This window comes from Amborella trichopoda, chromosome 13 (genome assembly GCF_054954075.1).
Source record: "Amborella trichopoda isolate Santa Cruz 75 chromosome 13, AtrichopodaSantaCruz75HAP2 v2.0, whole genome shotgun sequence".
NCBI lineage: Eukaryota > Viridiplantae > Streptophyta > Magnoliopsida > Amborellales > Amborellaceae > Amborella > Amborella trichopoda.
The window spans coordinates 7,352,960-7,366,631 of NC_142348.1; the positions used below are offsets into that span (position 1 = coordinate 7,352,960).

Here is a 13,672-nt window from a genome sequence, read left to right on the forward strand (position 1 = left end):
TTTACCCTCTTTTTCTCTTTCTACACTTTAAAAAAAAAATTGGGTTGAAGTAGTATAAAAAGATTTGTTGGAACCAATTTTTATGGTCAAAAGTCAATAAAAGATGGAGATAAAAAATGAAAGGGTACGTTGAAATCTTTAAGGGTTTCTTTATGTCGCTTGAAAAAAAAACAAAACGAAAGTTTACGATGAAATAATATGAAGAAGTAGGGTTCTATATTAAATTTTTTTCTTTTTTTTTTGTTGATGTTGGAGAGAGATACATTCATAGGTTTTTATTGTTAAGAAAGAAATGGCTTTTGCTTTTAGAGAGAGATGAGTAGGGAGTGAGGGTTTTTCACCAGTAGAGAGAGTTGGATTTACAGCGAGAGAGAGAGGGCTAGATTTAGAAAGACAGAAAACCTGGTGACAGAAGGCGCACACTTGTCCTGATGACAGAAGGCGCACACTTGTCCGCGAGGAAATAGCGTTGAAAGAACAAAGAGGGGAGGTAAAAGGTATTTTTTAAAAGAATGAATAAAAATACTTCTGTTCTTTTATTAAGGCCCATATAGAAATGTGGTTTCAAAACTTTATTGAGGTTAATTGCAAGGTTGATTTGGAGTCCTCAAAATACTTACTTAAAGGAGTAAATAGACAACATGGTCCTGTAGGAACATGAGAACACTCGGCATACCTAAATTTATCCAGAGAATTATTTTACGCGGTGTCCAGAAGTTTTTTGTTTCATTATATTAGGAAAACGTCAAAAATAGTGTTTTTTGCCCGAGACTCAAAAGTTTTTTGGGGTTGATTTGAAATTTAAGAATCTTCTATCAATAGTTTGTCGTTGAATGGATGAGTTTGCATCCCATCATTGGTTTTCTTTTGAGAACATACAAAAGTTTTCCACAGATAATTATATCCAGCATATATACTAAAACAAGAGAAAGCCTCCTTCTCATGGGCGTATTTGTTTTTTCTCTACTTCTCTATCCCATCCTCTTCAAGTCTATGTCCGGCTTTGGTTTTTGCCCAAGACACACGTCCGGTTGTCCATGAAACACGCACAAAGATAAATGGTCCCATTGAATATTTTTACAAATTTGTATATGTGGTTGAGGCCCTAAACAATCAAATTAAGTTAGCACCTCAAAAATATACTAGAAGGGGTTGCTTTTATACCCAAAAATCCTCAAATCGAACATCTCAATCTCAAGATGTATGGGCATGAGAAAAAATAAATTTCAAATCCTAGAAATATTGCACCATATAATGCACTTCTGAACCGTTAACTTTCAAGTGTTCGTAGATATGCTCGATCTACACTATTTTTGAAGCTTTAAATTTTATGGTTAGAGATGAAAATCAATTTTCAGGCTATTACAAAGATTTCTAGTTCTAAAACAATATTTTCTGAGACAATTTGAAGGTGCAATTTACTTTAATTGTTCAAGGCCTCAACCTTATACAAACCCCTAGGAATGGTAACGGACCCAGACCCACAGCTAAGTCGGGGTATGGGTTGAAAAATTGAACCCAGCAGGTTGGGTTCGGTTCCAAGATTTCGACCTGAACACTATTCGGGTTAGGGTCCATGTAGACCCGACCCGAATAGTGTTAATAGCTAAAAAGTATATAACAAATAATATTTAAAGAAGAAAAAAGTAAGGTTGCAACCTTAAAATGTCGAACTACGGATGCACTTCCAAAATCTATCGGAAAAGGTTGTTTTAATGTTGAAAAACCCTTTAATTGAGCATCTGAACATCGAAATGTATGATTATGAAAGAAAAATCGATTTTGAGTCCTAAAACTAGTGCATCTTACATCATATTATCTAGACTGTCCTTTCCAAAATTGTCTTATGCTTTTAGATCTATTTGATTTTAACCATTTTTTTAGTTTAAAATTTTATAATTAGATATGAAAATAGATTTTGAGATAATCCTAAAAATATTTTGTATCAAAATTATCATGTTATGATCAAATTTGAAGGTGCACCTTAATTGGATTGTTTAAGGTTGCAACCTTATAGGAACCACATCCTGGAAAGAAATATAACTATATATTTTTAGTTATAATATTTAAATAACACATGTATTTATTTCATAAATACTAATATATATATATATATATATATATATATATATATATATATATATATATATATATATATATATATATATATATATATATGGAAAAGTCTTCTCAATGCCTATAGGCGAAAATGAATAGTGATTTCGCCTACTCTCATCACTGTCCAAATTTCATCCCGAGGTCACGATTGTCTAGTAGTGTTTGATTTTTTATTTTATTTTCTATAAATCGGAGCGACTTGAAATTTGAAGAGAATATACTTCTTACTATGGCGCATCTAATAAAAATATATAAAAAATTATCTGTGAAAACAAAATTGACCAAAATGCCCCTAAAATGTTTTGGGGGCATTTTGGTCAATGTTTTTCATGTAGAATATATTTTTTATGTTTTTTTAAGATTTCCCTTTTTTTGATAAATAGACACTTCAAATTTTAAATCATTTCAATTTCTAGAAAAAAATTAAAAAATAAAACACTATCGGACAATCGTGAACGCGCAATAAACTTTGGACGGTGATGGGGGTAGGCAAAATCACAGTTCATTTTCTCCTATAGGCGTTGCGTAGTGTGTATATATGTATATTGGATTGGGTCCAAATGGGTCTGGCTCCAAGCCCCATAAATTATTTTCGGGTCCAGGCTATACTCGAACCAGAGCCGACCCATTACCACCCCTACAAACCCCACATTTTATTTTTTATACAAGGTGGTCACAATTATCATTGACAGTAAGATTTGAATCGAGTAATGGGGTATCTGCCATTATTTGAGTACAAAATCTAAATTAAAATTTCTCAAATGTTGGGGCACACTTTCATCTATTGGATTTCACATCCATTCGTTAAAAATGATTGTAACCTTTATATATCAAACAATAATAGTCTCATAATACACAATCCTAAAATTTAAAGCCTTATTCCTTGTTGGGGTGGGGATAAAATTCTAATAGTAGTCTTCCTTTTTCTTTTTCCTTTTTTTTTTTAGCGATTCAGTGGAGAATTTGTGGTTAAATAAAAAGATGATTTCATAAATGTTCATGATCTTCATTCCCCCACGTCCAAGGCAAGATGTTGGGTCGTTGATATCATTTATAGGGGTGGTAATGGGCCTGTTGGCCCGGCTGGTGAGCCCAGCCCTAAATAATTAAGGCATGGGCCGCAAAATATGGCCTGATGGACAGGCTTGCGCTTGGCGCTGCTTTAATTTTTTTTCTCTTTTTTGTTTTTGTTTTTGCTCAAACCCCATACCCGACCTATTGCGGCCCTAATCATTTATCGCCGACAAAGACGGCATTTTTGCCACTCCATAAACAAGAGGAGGACAATTTAATCACCTCCAAATAAAAAAAGAAGATTACAAATCTTTCAATTTTTGTAGGTCTCAGAGCGACTATAAAATGCATGCACACGGCCATCTCTCTTCGTCCACTCTCTCTGCTCCTCTAATGGGTTCGCTTGTTCTTCATCTTCCCCTTAGAATCGCATTTCTCTCAACAATTTTCTCTCTCCTAACTTACCAAGTTCACCCTGTTTCTCTCTCTAACCTCTCTCATCCCCAACTCGAATCCCTCTGCAAATCCACTCCTTTCCCTTCTCGTTGCTTTGACACACTAAAACTCTCCGTCTCCATCAATCTACCCAACATCTTAGACTTAGCAAAACAAACACTCCAAAATGCATTATCAGAGGCCACAAAAACCACAAATCTCGTTATGGGTCTGCGCCAATATGGCCTTGTAGAGAGAGAAAGAGGAACCATCCAGGATTGTCAAGAATTGCATCAAAGAACACTAGATTTCCTCCAATCCTCACTGAAAATTGGAAACCCGAAACCCGAAAACCTCAACAAAATAAGAACCCTTCTGAGTGCAGCTCTCACCAACAAGAACACATGCTTCGAAGGCCTAGATTCGGCCTCTGGCTCGATAAAACCCACTCTCATGTCCAAACTAAACTCCATGTATGAGCTAGTTAGCAATTCCTTGTCCATGTATTCTAACCCCTCGAAAAGCCAAGGTCGCCAAGGTCGGCGGCTCTTGGAGGACTCGGGGCGTCGGAAAAGTGGTTTTCCGGCCAGATTTTCCCGGAAAAGAGGTTTTCCGGCATGGTTAACCGGCAAAGATCGCCGGATTTTGCAGAGCTCTCCAGGTGATGGTTATGATAGCGGTGATATTTTGATAGTGGCAAAAGATGGGAGTGGAAATTACAGTAGTATAATGGAGGCCGTGAATGCAATGCCTAATAATCGTTTGGACAGGTTTGTCATTTTTGTCAAAGAAGGGGTGTATGAGGAGAATGTTGAGATAGCGAGCAATAAACAAAACCTCGTTATGATGGGAGATGGGATTGATGTAACGGTGATCACGGGGAGCAGGAGTGTGGGGGATGGGTGGACTACTTTTCGATCTGCAACGGTAGGTATGTATAATCCTGACTACTTTCTCTCTCTAGAACTTGTTTTTTTTGCCATGTTCTTCTCTCTACATCCTTCACTGGCTTCTGTCTCTCTCTCTCTACTGAAAGAGTTTCTGCAATTTGCGTTGCTCTTCCTATCTTCAAATTTGTTCGATTTGGCTTTTTGTTCTCTCGCTCTAGGTATGATTTTTTTATTTATTTATGAGTACCGAGTCTAAGAACGACGAATACTTTAAACTTTCCCAAGTGTGATGTAGGCAACAATGTAAAATTTCTCAAAAACTTTTTATGAATCCAGGATCCACATCGCCACGGATTGTATATAATAAAACTATTTATCTTTGATACAAAATGATCACAATTGCTTATAGTCATCCCATTTTAAATTTGATACTTGAGTAGGCCATAAAGTTCGAAAAATATTTATTTTGAAGTTTGAATTTCGTCATTGGAATAAATGTAACCACCCAATTTCATATATCATAGTCAAGATTAATTGTGACCAGCTTGTATCAAAGATAAATAGTCTCATTCTATACTTTTTTTGTATAGATATGGGAACGGTTTCTATACTTCTCTTTTAGCATAGAAGTTCTATGCTCCCCCTACCATCCAACTATCTAATTTTGATCAAGAGGGCCACTTACCATTTGATCGTAGATCCGGCGTCTCAATGTTTTTTATTTTTTATTTTTTTATACAAATTGTATGAATATGAAATTTGGTAGGTGTCATCTTTTCATTGGGACGCACTTATAAAAAATATTAAATATAATTTTTTGATAAAATATAATGACCAAAATACCAACTTTTAGAGGTATTTTGATCATTTTATTTTAGTAAAAATAATTTTTTTTAATATATTTTTCGCTAGTCTGAGTTTAATAGAGAAATAGACGTCCAAAATTTGGTGTCAAAATAGTTTATAGAAAAAAACATTACAAATAGTGCAGAAACATGACTTGTGATTGGGACAATCTTAGCCCTCCATTCAGAATGGACGGTTGGATAAGGGGGAGGATAAAACTTCTATGCTGTAGGGGAAGTATAGAAAACTGTATACAATAAGACTATTTATCTTTGATACAAGATGATCACAATTACTTACAATCATTCGATGTAAAATTTGATAGTCTAGGTGTGTTACAAAGTTTGAAAAAAAAATTATTTTGAATTTTGAGTTTGGTCAATGAAATAAATGTAGCCACACAATTTCACATTCAATGATCAAGATTAATTGTGATCACTATATACTAAAGATAAATGATCTCATTATATACTTTTCCATATATATTTGTGAACTACATAGAACTTAGCACCACAACTTGACTAAAATAGGAGGTGATATAGAATTCAAACAAAGTCGTTTATACCAAAAACTGGGCAAACCGGTCTAAGGAACGCCATGAGGTTCCGACAAGATATCTGTGGCCCATCCTGATAAAGGACGGCAATGATGAACTCTTTCACTATCAGACTTGAAAGCCGCATTGTGGCTCATCTCTACCTTTCATTGTTGCAAACGGACGGTCTAAAGATGGTCCGTTCCCTACAATATACCACATACACCACATGCATCTGTACAACTAGCATGGATAACGTATATTCCCTTCAGCAATACGCGGTTTCAGTTTGATTGGATAACATGATTATGTAGCTTCCCATCAACGTACATCCTGACCATCTATTCTTATAATACTCCATCTGGGCTATATAATTACATGAATGGTCCAATCATGTAGCACAAGCTCTAAGCATAGTTATCAAGCTTGCTCGATAAGCGGTTCAATCAGTTGAACTGTTGATTAGTGCCTTGATCGCTTTTAAAGTAAAAATCAAATATAATAAAAAAAGAAGAAGTCAAAATTAGTGTTTGATCAGTTTTTATAATTCCAACTAGCCAAATAAAGTTTGGCAAAAATTATTTAATATATTTCTTTTTTTAAAACTATTATTTTGTATTTTTTTTTATATTCTAAAATTTAGTCTAACTGATAATTGACAATCAGACCAATTATGTTTGGACCATATCCCTCACCAATTCAGTGGCTTAGTTTGATCTTTATAGCACAAGTCCTAACCATTGTTTGAAAATTCGAGCTCCTCACATGTATCGCATAATTGGGCCATCTGCCCAACAGACGGTCCAGATGCCTTCGCCTATGAAATTTGACATGAGCATGGCTTTTTATGGAGTTCCATTATAAAAGGAGGATGTGAACATAAACTTCTTCTTTCATCTCCCGGTCTTAGACAGTATGAGTAGGGGTATGGGGCATGGTGTACAGTAATTATGATGCCATTTGTGTTTAAATAGCATGCTAGCAGCTCCACAATCGTCCGATTTTCTCAAAGGACAAATGTAGTGGTTCATTCATCAGCTCAACTGTCTATCCAACCGTTGGCACTTGTCATTCAAAGTCTATAAAATTTTGGACAGAAACAAAATTTGATAGGAGGAATTGCTCATCTCAACCAGCCCTACTCATCGTATCGATACCAGATAGTGAAGGAGCTCCAAGCATACTGTTTAAAATTAAAATGTTGTCATAGTATGCTATTCTTATGGTTTGGGCGCAAAGGCCACAACATATGTAGATAATAACTTGATCTGGCCTAGAAACAAGAATGGGTGGTCCAGATGAGCTAAAACATTAAGGCGTGGCAATGGGCCGGGTGGCCACGTGAGCCCGGCCGTAAAAACTAGAGCCTAGGACACGTTTTATGGCCCAAGGACAAGGCCACATTGGGCCAAATTTTCAATTGGCCCAGCCAAGCCGAGCCCTACGGGCACTAGGGCAGGCTAGGCCCCGTTGCCAGCACTGGGCTAGAGTACAAACATTGTGTCTGTGTCATTTGATGCATTGACCACGACTTGCTTATAATTTGTCGGTGCAAAGTGGAGTCCTAGTAAAACACAAAATAATGTAGTCCTTCGATATTAAAAGCTGGTGTTATTTTAATTTGTTTGTTTTAAACGATCATTGTTACCCTTTTTCCCAATTTTATCAGATTTACTTTGGAGTTTTTTTTGGTTTGGTGAAAAAAAAAATATGAAGCAATTGAGTGCTTCAGCCGATTTGGAAGAAGACTTCAAACTTTTTTTATTTAATATAAATAAATTAGATATTTATATAAATTATATATAGATAATAGAAAAGTTAAAAATGAAAAAATAAAAAAAAAATAAAAATAAATATATATATATATATATATATATATATATATATATATATATAACTATTTTTTGCTCGCCGAAGCATACTCGAATCTGATCAAAGCAGCCTGAAACTGCTTGAATCTGATTGAAGCGGCAGCATCGGGCTTGACTTCGCTTCGATTTATGGCTAAAATCCAAAAGCTTCGGCCGAAGTGAAGTGAAGTTGATAACACTGATTAGTCCACTTCATGTTAAACTTAAATCCCTTCTAAAATTTCAATATTGGAATTTTTAACTTATTTTCTTTATTTAATTTAAAAAAGTTTTTATTTATTTATTTTTGAATAATGATCCTATCGGACCCTCCCCACTCATATGCGTAGGACCCCAAAAGATTACCATTAAAGTTGGTACGAATCTTTAAAAAAATTATCACATAGGTGTGGGACTTGGCTTTTCTATAGATCTGTGTCAAATTTAATGGTGATCCTTTGGGGTCCTACACACATGAGTGGGAGAGAGTGCCATAAGATCATTTCTCTTTATTTTTTCCATGTTTTAATTCTAAGCCAACATGATCCAGTGTGTATGAAACGTAGTGAATATTCATGTCTTACATTTAATATGGGAAAGCTTTCTATGGAACCCACTTACGTATAAATTATATGTGACCCACTTCTCAACCATTAATCGGAATAGACATCAAGGAATTATCAGGTCACAATGTCACACTAAAATACTGTTTGCTTTTTAATTCTTTTCTACGGAAACATGTTTGCCGTCTCATCTTCTTATAGGGGTACCTAGAAAAAATATATTTATTTCTCATGAAAATAAATGACTAAAATACCCCGAAAATTTTAAGAGGCATTATGGTATTTTTTATCATATGAAATATTTTATTATTATTTTATCACATGAGCCCATGTCATATGTATGCAACTCCAAATTTTGCTTCAAAATGATTCATAAAATAAAGATTAAATAAAAAATTTTGAGCCGTCGGATTAAGATTTGATGCTCGAAGGCCAACTTGTGACATTGTGACTCAAGTCATTCGAGCTATCTACTCAGCAGAAGTCACATATACTTTATGTGTGTGGGTCCCAAATGAAGCTTTCCCTTAGATATAACATTAACTAGTCGCTAATTAAAATATCAAAATATTTTATACATTTTTGTTTTGGCTAATTTCTACACCATGAGCCCACAGACCTCCCGAGGTAAATTTTGGACTCTAAATATTGTAGATGTTCTCGTCGCTAGATAAATGTTAAGGAATAAAGAAAGAAAACTTGAAGTCCTTAAATGCTCGGAGCTAAAATCGATATCTGTCATTCATGAATTTTCTCTTCTATAGAAACTAGTGTTCGTAACATCGAATCGGACCGGTTAAGCGGTCTAACTGGTAAACCGGCCGATTCAACCGTTCTAATCGGGTAAGTTCTGGGCGGTAAAAAAACTGTTGAGAAAAATAGAAAAGATACAAAAAAAATCTCCTAAAATATAAGAAGCATATAAAGAATGATTAAAACAAAATGGATTCAAATGAAGTCGAAAATTAATGAAAGAAACGGATTTTAAAGAATTGATTTGTACTTAGGGGTATTTTTAAAATTTTTCGAAAAAGATGGAAAAATATAAAAGTAAAGTATTAATAATAATAAAAAATTATAATCTTTACTATAATGTAAAGAATATTAAAAAATACACTACAAACCAAATTCTTTATTTTTGAGATTTTATATAGATTTTTTTCATCTTTTCTTTTTAAATACCGTCCGAAACCAGAACCGGCTAGTGGCCAGTTCCGATCTAATCGGGTGGTTACCGGTTAGATCGCCCGGTTTTTCTAACATGGATAGAAACCATTCTCTTTGTTTTTTTTTTGTTTTTTTTAAGATATAGGGGCTATGTGCAAAAATCTGGATCAAACAAAAATGTCTATTGATAGAGTTTTTTTAAGAGTTTTTAACCTTTGAGTTAATGCTATGAAAATAAAAACTAGCTCAAAGGTGATCTCCCATACAAAAATATTTACTATTCTTAGTTAAAAAAACGTAGGATTTAATCCTATGAAGGGCTGTATAGACTCCTATTCTAGTGTCACGCTTAAGCTGGGAGGCTTTTCCGACTCCCTTAACCCCAAATCATGAGACTACTATCCGTTATGCATGCAGAGGATGTCACTGAGTAGATTACCTCTTATTATCTCAAATATTTATTTATTTGTTTATTTATGTATTTATTTATTTATTTAATTTGGTAAGCCATTGGTGGAATAACAAGGATGAATTAAAGTCTTGCGACTCGAAAATGTGATATAGGAGTCAAAAGTAAACATTCCCCTAATTTGGGATGTGACCAACAATAACTTGGAACTAAGCTTGGGAAGTTTTCCTAGAGCTCCCTCTGCTCCCCAAACTCATCTATGGTTTTTGTGTCCATAGGCATACAACCATTAGGTATTGATCGGGCGAAGTGGCTCGACGATAATGTTATTGGCATTACCATAATTAATATTTGAGTTAGGCCACTTCCAGCCATTATATCAAGATCAGAGGACAGTGTGTCTCTAGAGTCTAGACACATAAAAATTGGAATTGAGTTTTTTATTCATTTTTTAGACAAATAAAGATATGATGATAGGCTCAAAAGAATGTGGTTGGAAGTAGTCCGCAAAGTTATGGAGACTTATAGCCTAACTGTGGATATAACTTTTAATAGAACAGAATGGAGAAACATGATTCATGTAGCGGGTCTCTATTAATTGGAAAAAAGCTTAAGTGATGATGATGATTCATGTAGCGGGTCTCTATTAATTGGAAAAAAGCTTAAGTGATGATGATGATTCATGTAGCGGCTCTCTAGACAAATAGAGAGCTCACTGGTTAAACTTTACATAATTTTTTTGCAAATAGAAGAAAAATTATGAATCCAATCTTTAAGTTCTTTTGGAATGGTAAATAAACAAATTCTCGCAATCTTATCTTCAACAAATTATCATTTGAATTAAGTAGTCTCCAAACTTACACATCGTTTTGAAAGCACACAATCTTTTTCAGGTTTCAACTCCAAATGACAAAAACCTGGTTCTAGAGTTCAAAATCAGTCCCAAGACTCAACATTTCAATACTCACGCAGAGCCACTAATCCTTTCTATTGTTCCCATCCAGCGGTCATGGGCGATGGGTTCCTCGCACGTGACATAACATTCGAAAACACAGCCGGCCCTGAGAAGCATCAAGCAGCGGCTCTTCGCGTAAATGCCGATATCTCTGCCTTCTTCCAGTGTTCTTTCAGAGGCTACCAAGACTCTCTTTACGTGCACTCGCTCCGGCAGTTCTACCGAGAATGCGATATATATGGCACAATTGACTTCATCTTTGGTAATGCAGCTGTTGTCTTCCAAGGTTGCAGTATCATCTTAAGGAAGCCCATGGAAGGCCAATTCAATGCAATCACTGCACAATCTCGAGATATACCTGATGAAAGCACTGGAATGTCCATACAGAACTGCACAATTGAGCCTGATTCTGACCTAGCTAGCAACCCAGGGTCGACTAAGAACTATCTTGGCCGGCCTTGGCGCGTGTACTCTCGCACAGTTTACTTGGAGTCGTATATCGATAGGCTCATTGACCCGGCAGGCTGGACTAAGTGGTCAGGTGATGAAGGGCTCGACACATTATACTATGGGGAGTACAGTAACTATGGTCCAGGTTCTGGAACAGATAACCGGGTTTCGTGGTTGGGTTTCCACAAAATGGATTACTCTGATGCAAGTAATTTCACAGTATCGGAGTTTATCGATGGCGATAATTGGCTCGTCTCGACGTCATTTCCATATGATGATGGGATTTAGACAAATCTGCATCAGAGTATCCTTTTCTTTTCTTTCTTCCAATTTCTCTCACTCTATTTGTTCCATTTTTAGTGAAACAGGTTTTTATATCTTTTTGTTATATTACTAGCCCTCTTCCCTCTTATTTGGATGCTTAAGTTTGTGTATTGTAAGAGATTGGGCTTGGGTCAAGGCGGTAGCAGCTGGATTTTTATAGCACTATGTCTCAAGTTCCATCCTTATGTAACCGTGTCAAAATTCCATCCTTATGTAACCTTGTCAAAAAAAAAAAATGGCATTACAATTCAAATTAGCAGATGTTGTCATAATGGCATTACAATTCAAATTTGCAGATGTTGTCATCCTCTATAAACATGTCTAATGACATAGAAAATGAGTTGTATATTTTGGACAATTAACTTTGTATCTTGTCTATAAACATGTCTAATGACATAGAAGGGTTTTGCCCCTCATTTCAATTTTATAGCTAGGGTGGCATGTCCTTTGTTCTTGGTATATTGGCTTGTTTTGCACAAGAGGTTTCAGGGACCCGGTTTGGGAGAGTCGGGGCCGTACCAACCATAGTTTGGCTCTAACAATTTGTAATGTGCAATTATGGTGGACCATGTAGCTTGCAATTAAAATTCAATCCAAAAGATTTTTGGAGTAATTTGTAGCATCGAATTATATTGGATGGTGCAAATTGTAACAAAAAATTAAGGCAAAGCATTTTTGAAAGGTGTGGTTTGTCTAAGGTGTCCACCTTATCATCTCTAAATTTTAACGGAAGGTGCAGTTTTGGCATCTCGAACCTTTCAATGACTTGAAAATTTATGTTTAGCCCTAATTATAAAATTTAAAATTTAAAAAATGGTGCAAATGGAGTAGATCTATAAACACTTGAAGATTTTGAAAATAAACAATCTTGATTGCTTGTTACAAGATGCACTATTTTTAGGGTTTGAATTTATTTTCTTTCTTATATTTATACATCTCAAGGTTGAGATAATCAATTGGATAGTTTTTCAATTTCAGAACACTCTTATCTATTGAACTTTTAAGGTGCACCTTATTTCTATAATATAACGGTGCAACCTTATATAAACTTTTTCTATTTTTAAATGTCATATGCTGGATATAGTGCAGATGTGAGGCCCATAAGATACATACATGTGAGGCCCATAAGATACATACATGGGCATTAATATGTACCCTTCTTTAGTTTAAGGGGATTTGTAGATACCCACAACCCTAAACTACATGGCTCAAACCAGTGTTCGAAAAATCGAATTGGCCAAGTGCCAGGTTCAAACCGGCCGGTTCAAACAGCCTAACCGAGTAGGTTTGAGCTGGTACAAAATATTTTAAAAAAATAAAAATACAAAAAATATGAAAAAAAATATTTAAATCATGATGAAATAAAGCAAATCCAAATGAAGTTCAAATGTAATAAAAATTTGGATTTTAAAAAATCGATTTGTGCCCTAAGAATATTTTCAACATTTTTCAAAAAAAATGGAAAATGTAAAATAAGTATTAATTCCAATCTTTTCCAAAATGATGAAAAATATTCAAAAACACACTAAAACACAACAAACATAGGAAACCACCAAAAGATCCTCAAATTAACACAGAAAACCATTCTATGCATCAATCAGACATCCAGAAATCTAAAAAGTAACATTTTAGAATCGTGACACCATAACACCACAAAAAGACAACTAAATTGCCCAAAATGGGGAGTAAAAATTGTGCAGATCATAATATTTCTAATGGTCCAATAATTATACAATTTTAATTGATGGTTTGAAATCTATGACTAAAACAAGATTGTTTGCCAATATTCCATTTCAATCCTCACTAGGTTACACGGTGTGCCACGCGTAACTTATATAGAAAAACTGCCTAAAACTGTCCCGGGTACATAGACCGTTGGCAAAAATAAAAAATTGGGCCTCCGATCGTCTAAATTTAATATAGCATCCCACTTTAACCTACATTGGAATTTAGTTTTTTCCCAAGTTCATATTCTGGTGGTGTGGCTACTCTGTCCTTAGGCTTTTTCAAGCTTAACATTGATGGGCATCTAGGCAGAATCTAGATAGTCTTGGTTGTGAGAGTATTACCAGGAATGATGCAGGTGGATTTATAGAAGCTTTGTAGCTTAATAGGG

The 13,672-nt window shown here is 35.1% G+C and overlaps 1 protein-coding gene across 2 annotated transcripts; it reads left to right on the forward strand.

The window, feature by feature from the left end:
* Nucleotides 1-3,503: 3,503 nt before the first annotated feature.
* LOC18423940 (pectinesterase) lies at nt 3,504-12,169 on the forward strand. 2 transcript variants are annotated; one of them, XM_006828516.4, is made up of 2 exons: nt 3,504-4,498; nt 10,832-12,169. In XM_006828516.4, the coding sequence occupies exons 1-2, from the start codon at nt 3,526-3,528 to the stop codon at nt 11,518-11,520; spliced, it is 1,662 nt and encodes a 553-aa protein (XP_006828579.3). In that variant the 5' UTR covers nt 3,504-3,525; the 3' UTR covers nt 11,521-12,169. The 2 variants fall into 2 exon arrangements, with proteins under 2 accessions (XP_006828579.3, XP_088710905.1); XM_088854779.1 differs by having other exon boundaries at nt 10,721-11,226.
* The last annotated feature ends 1,503 nt before the right edge of the window (nt 12,170-13,672 follow it).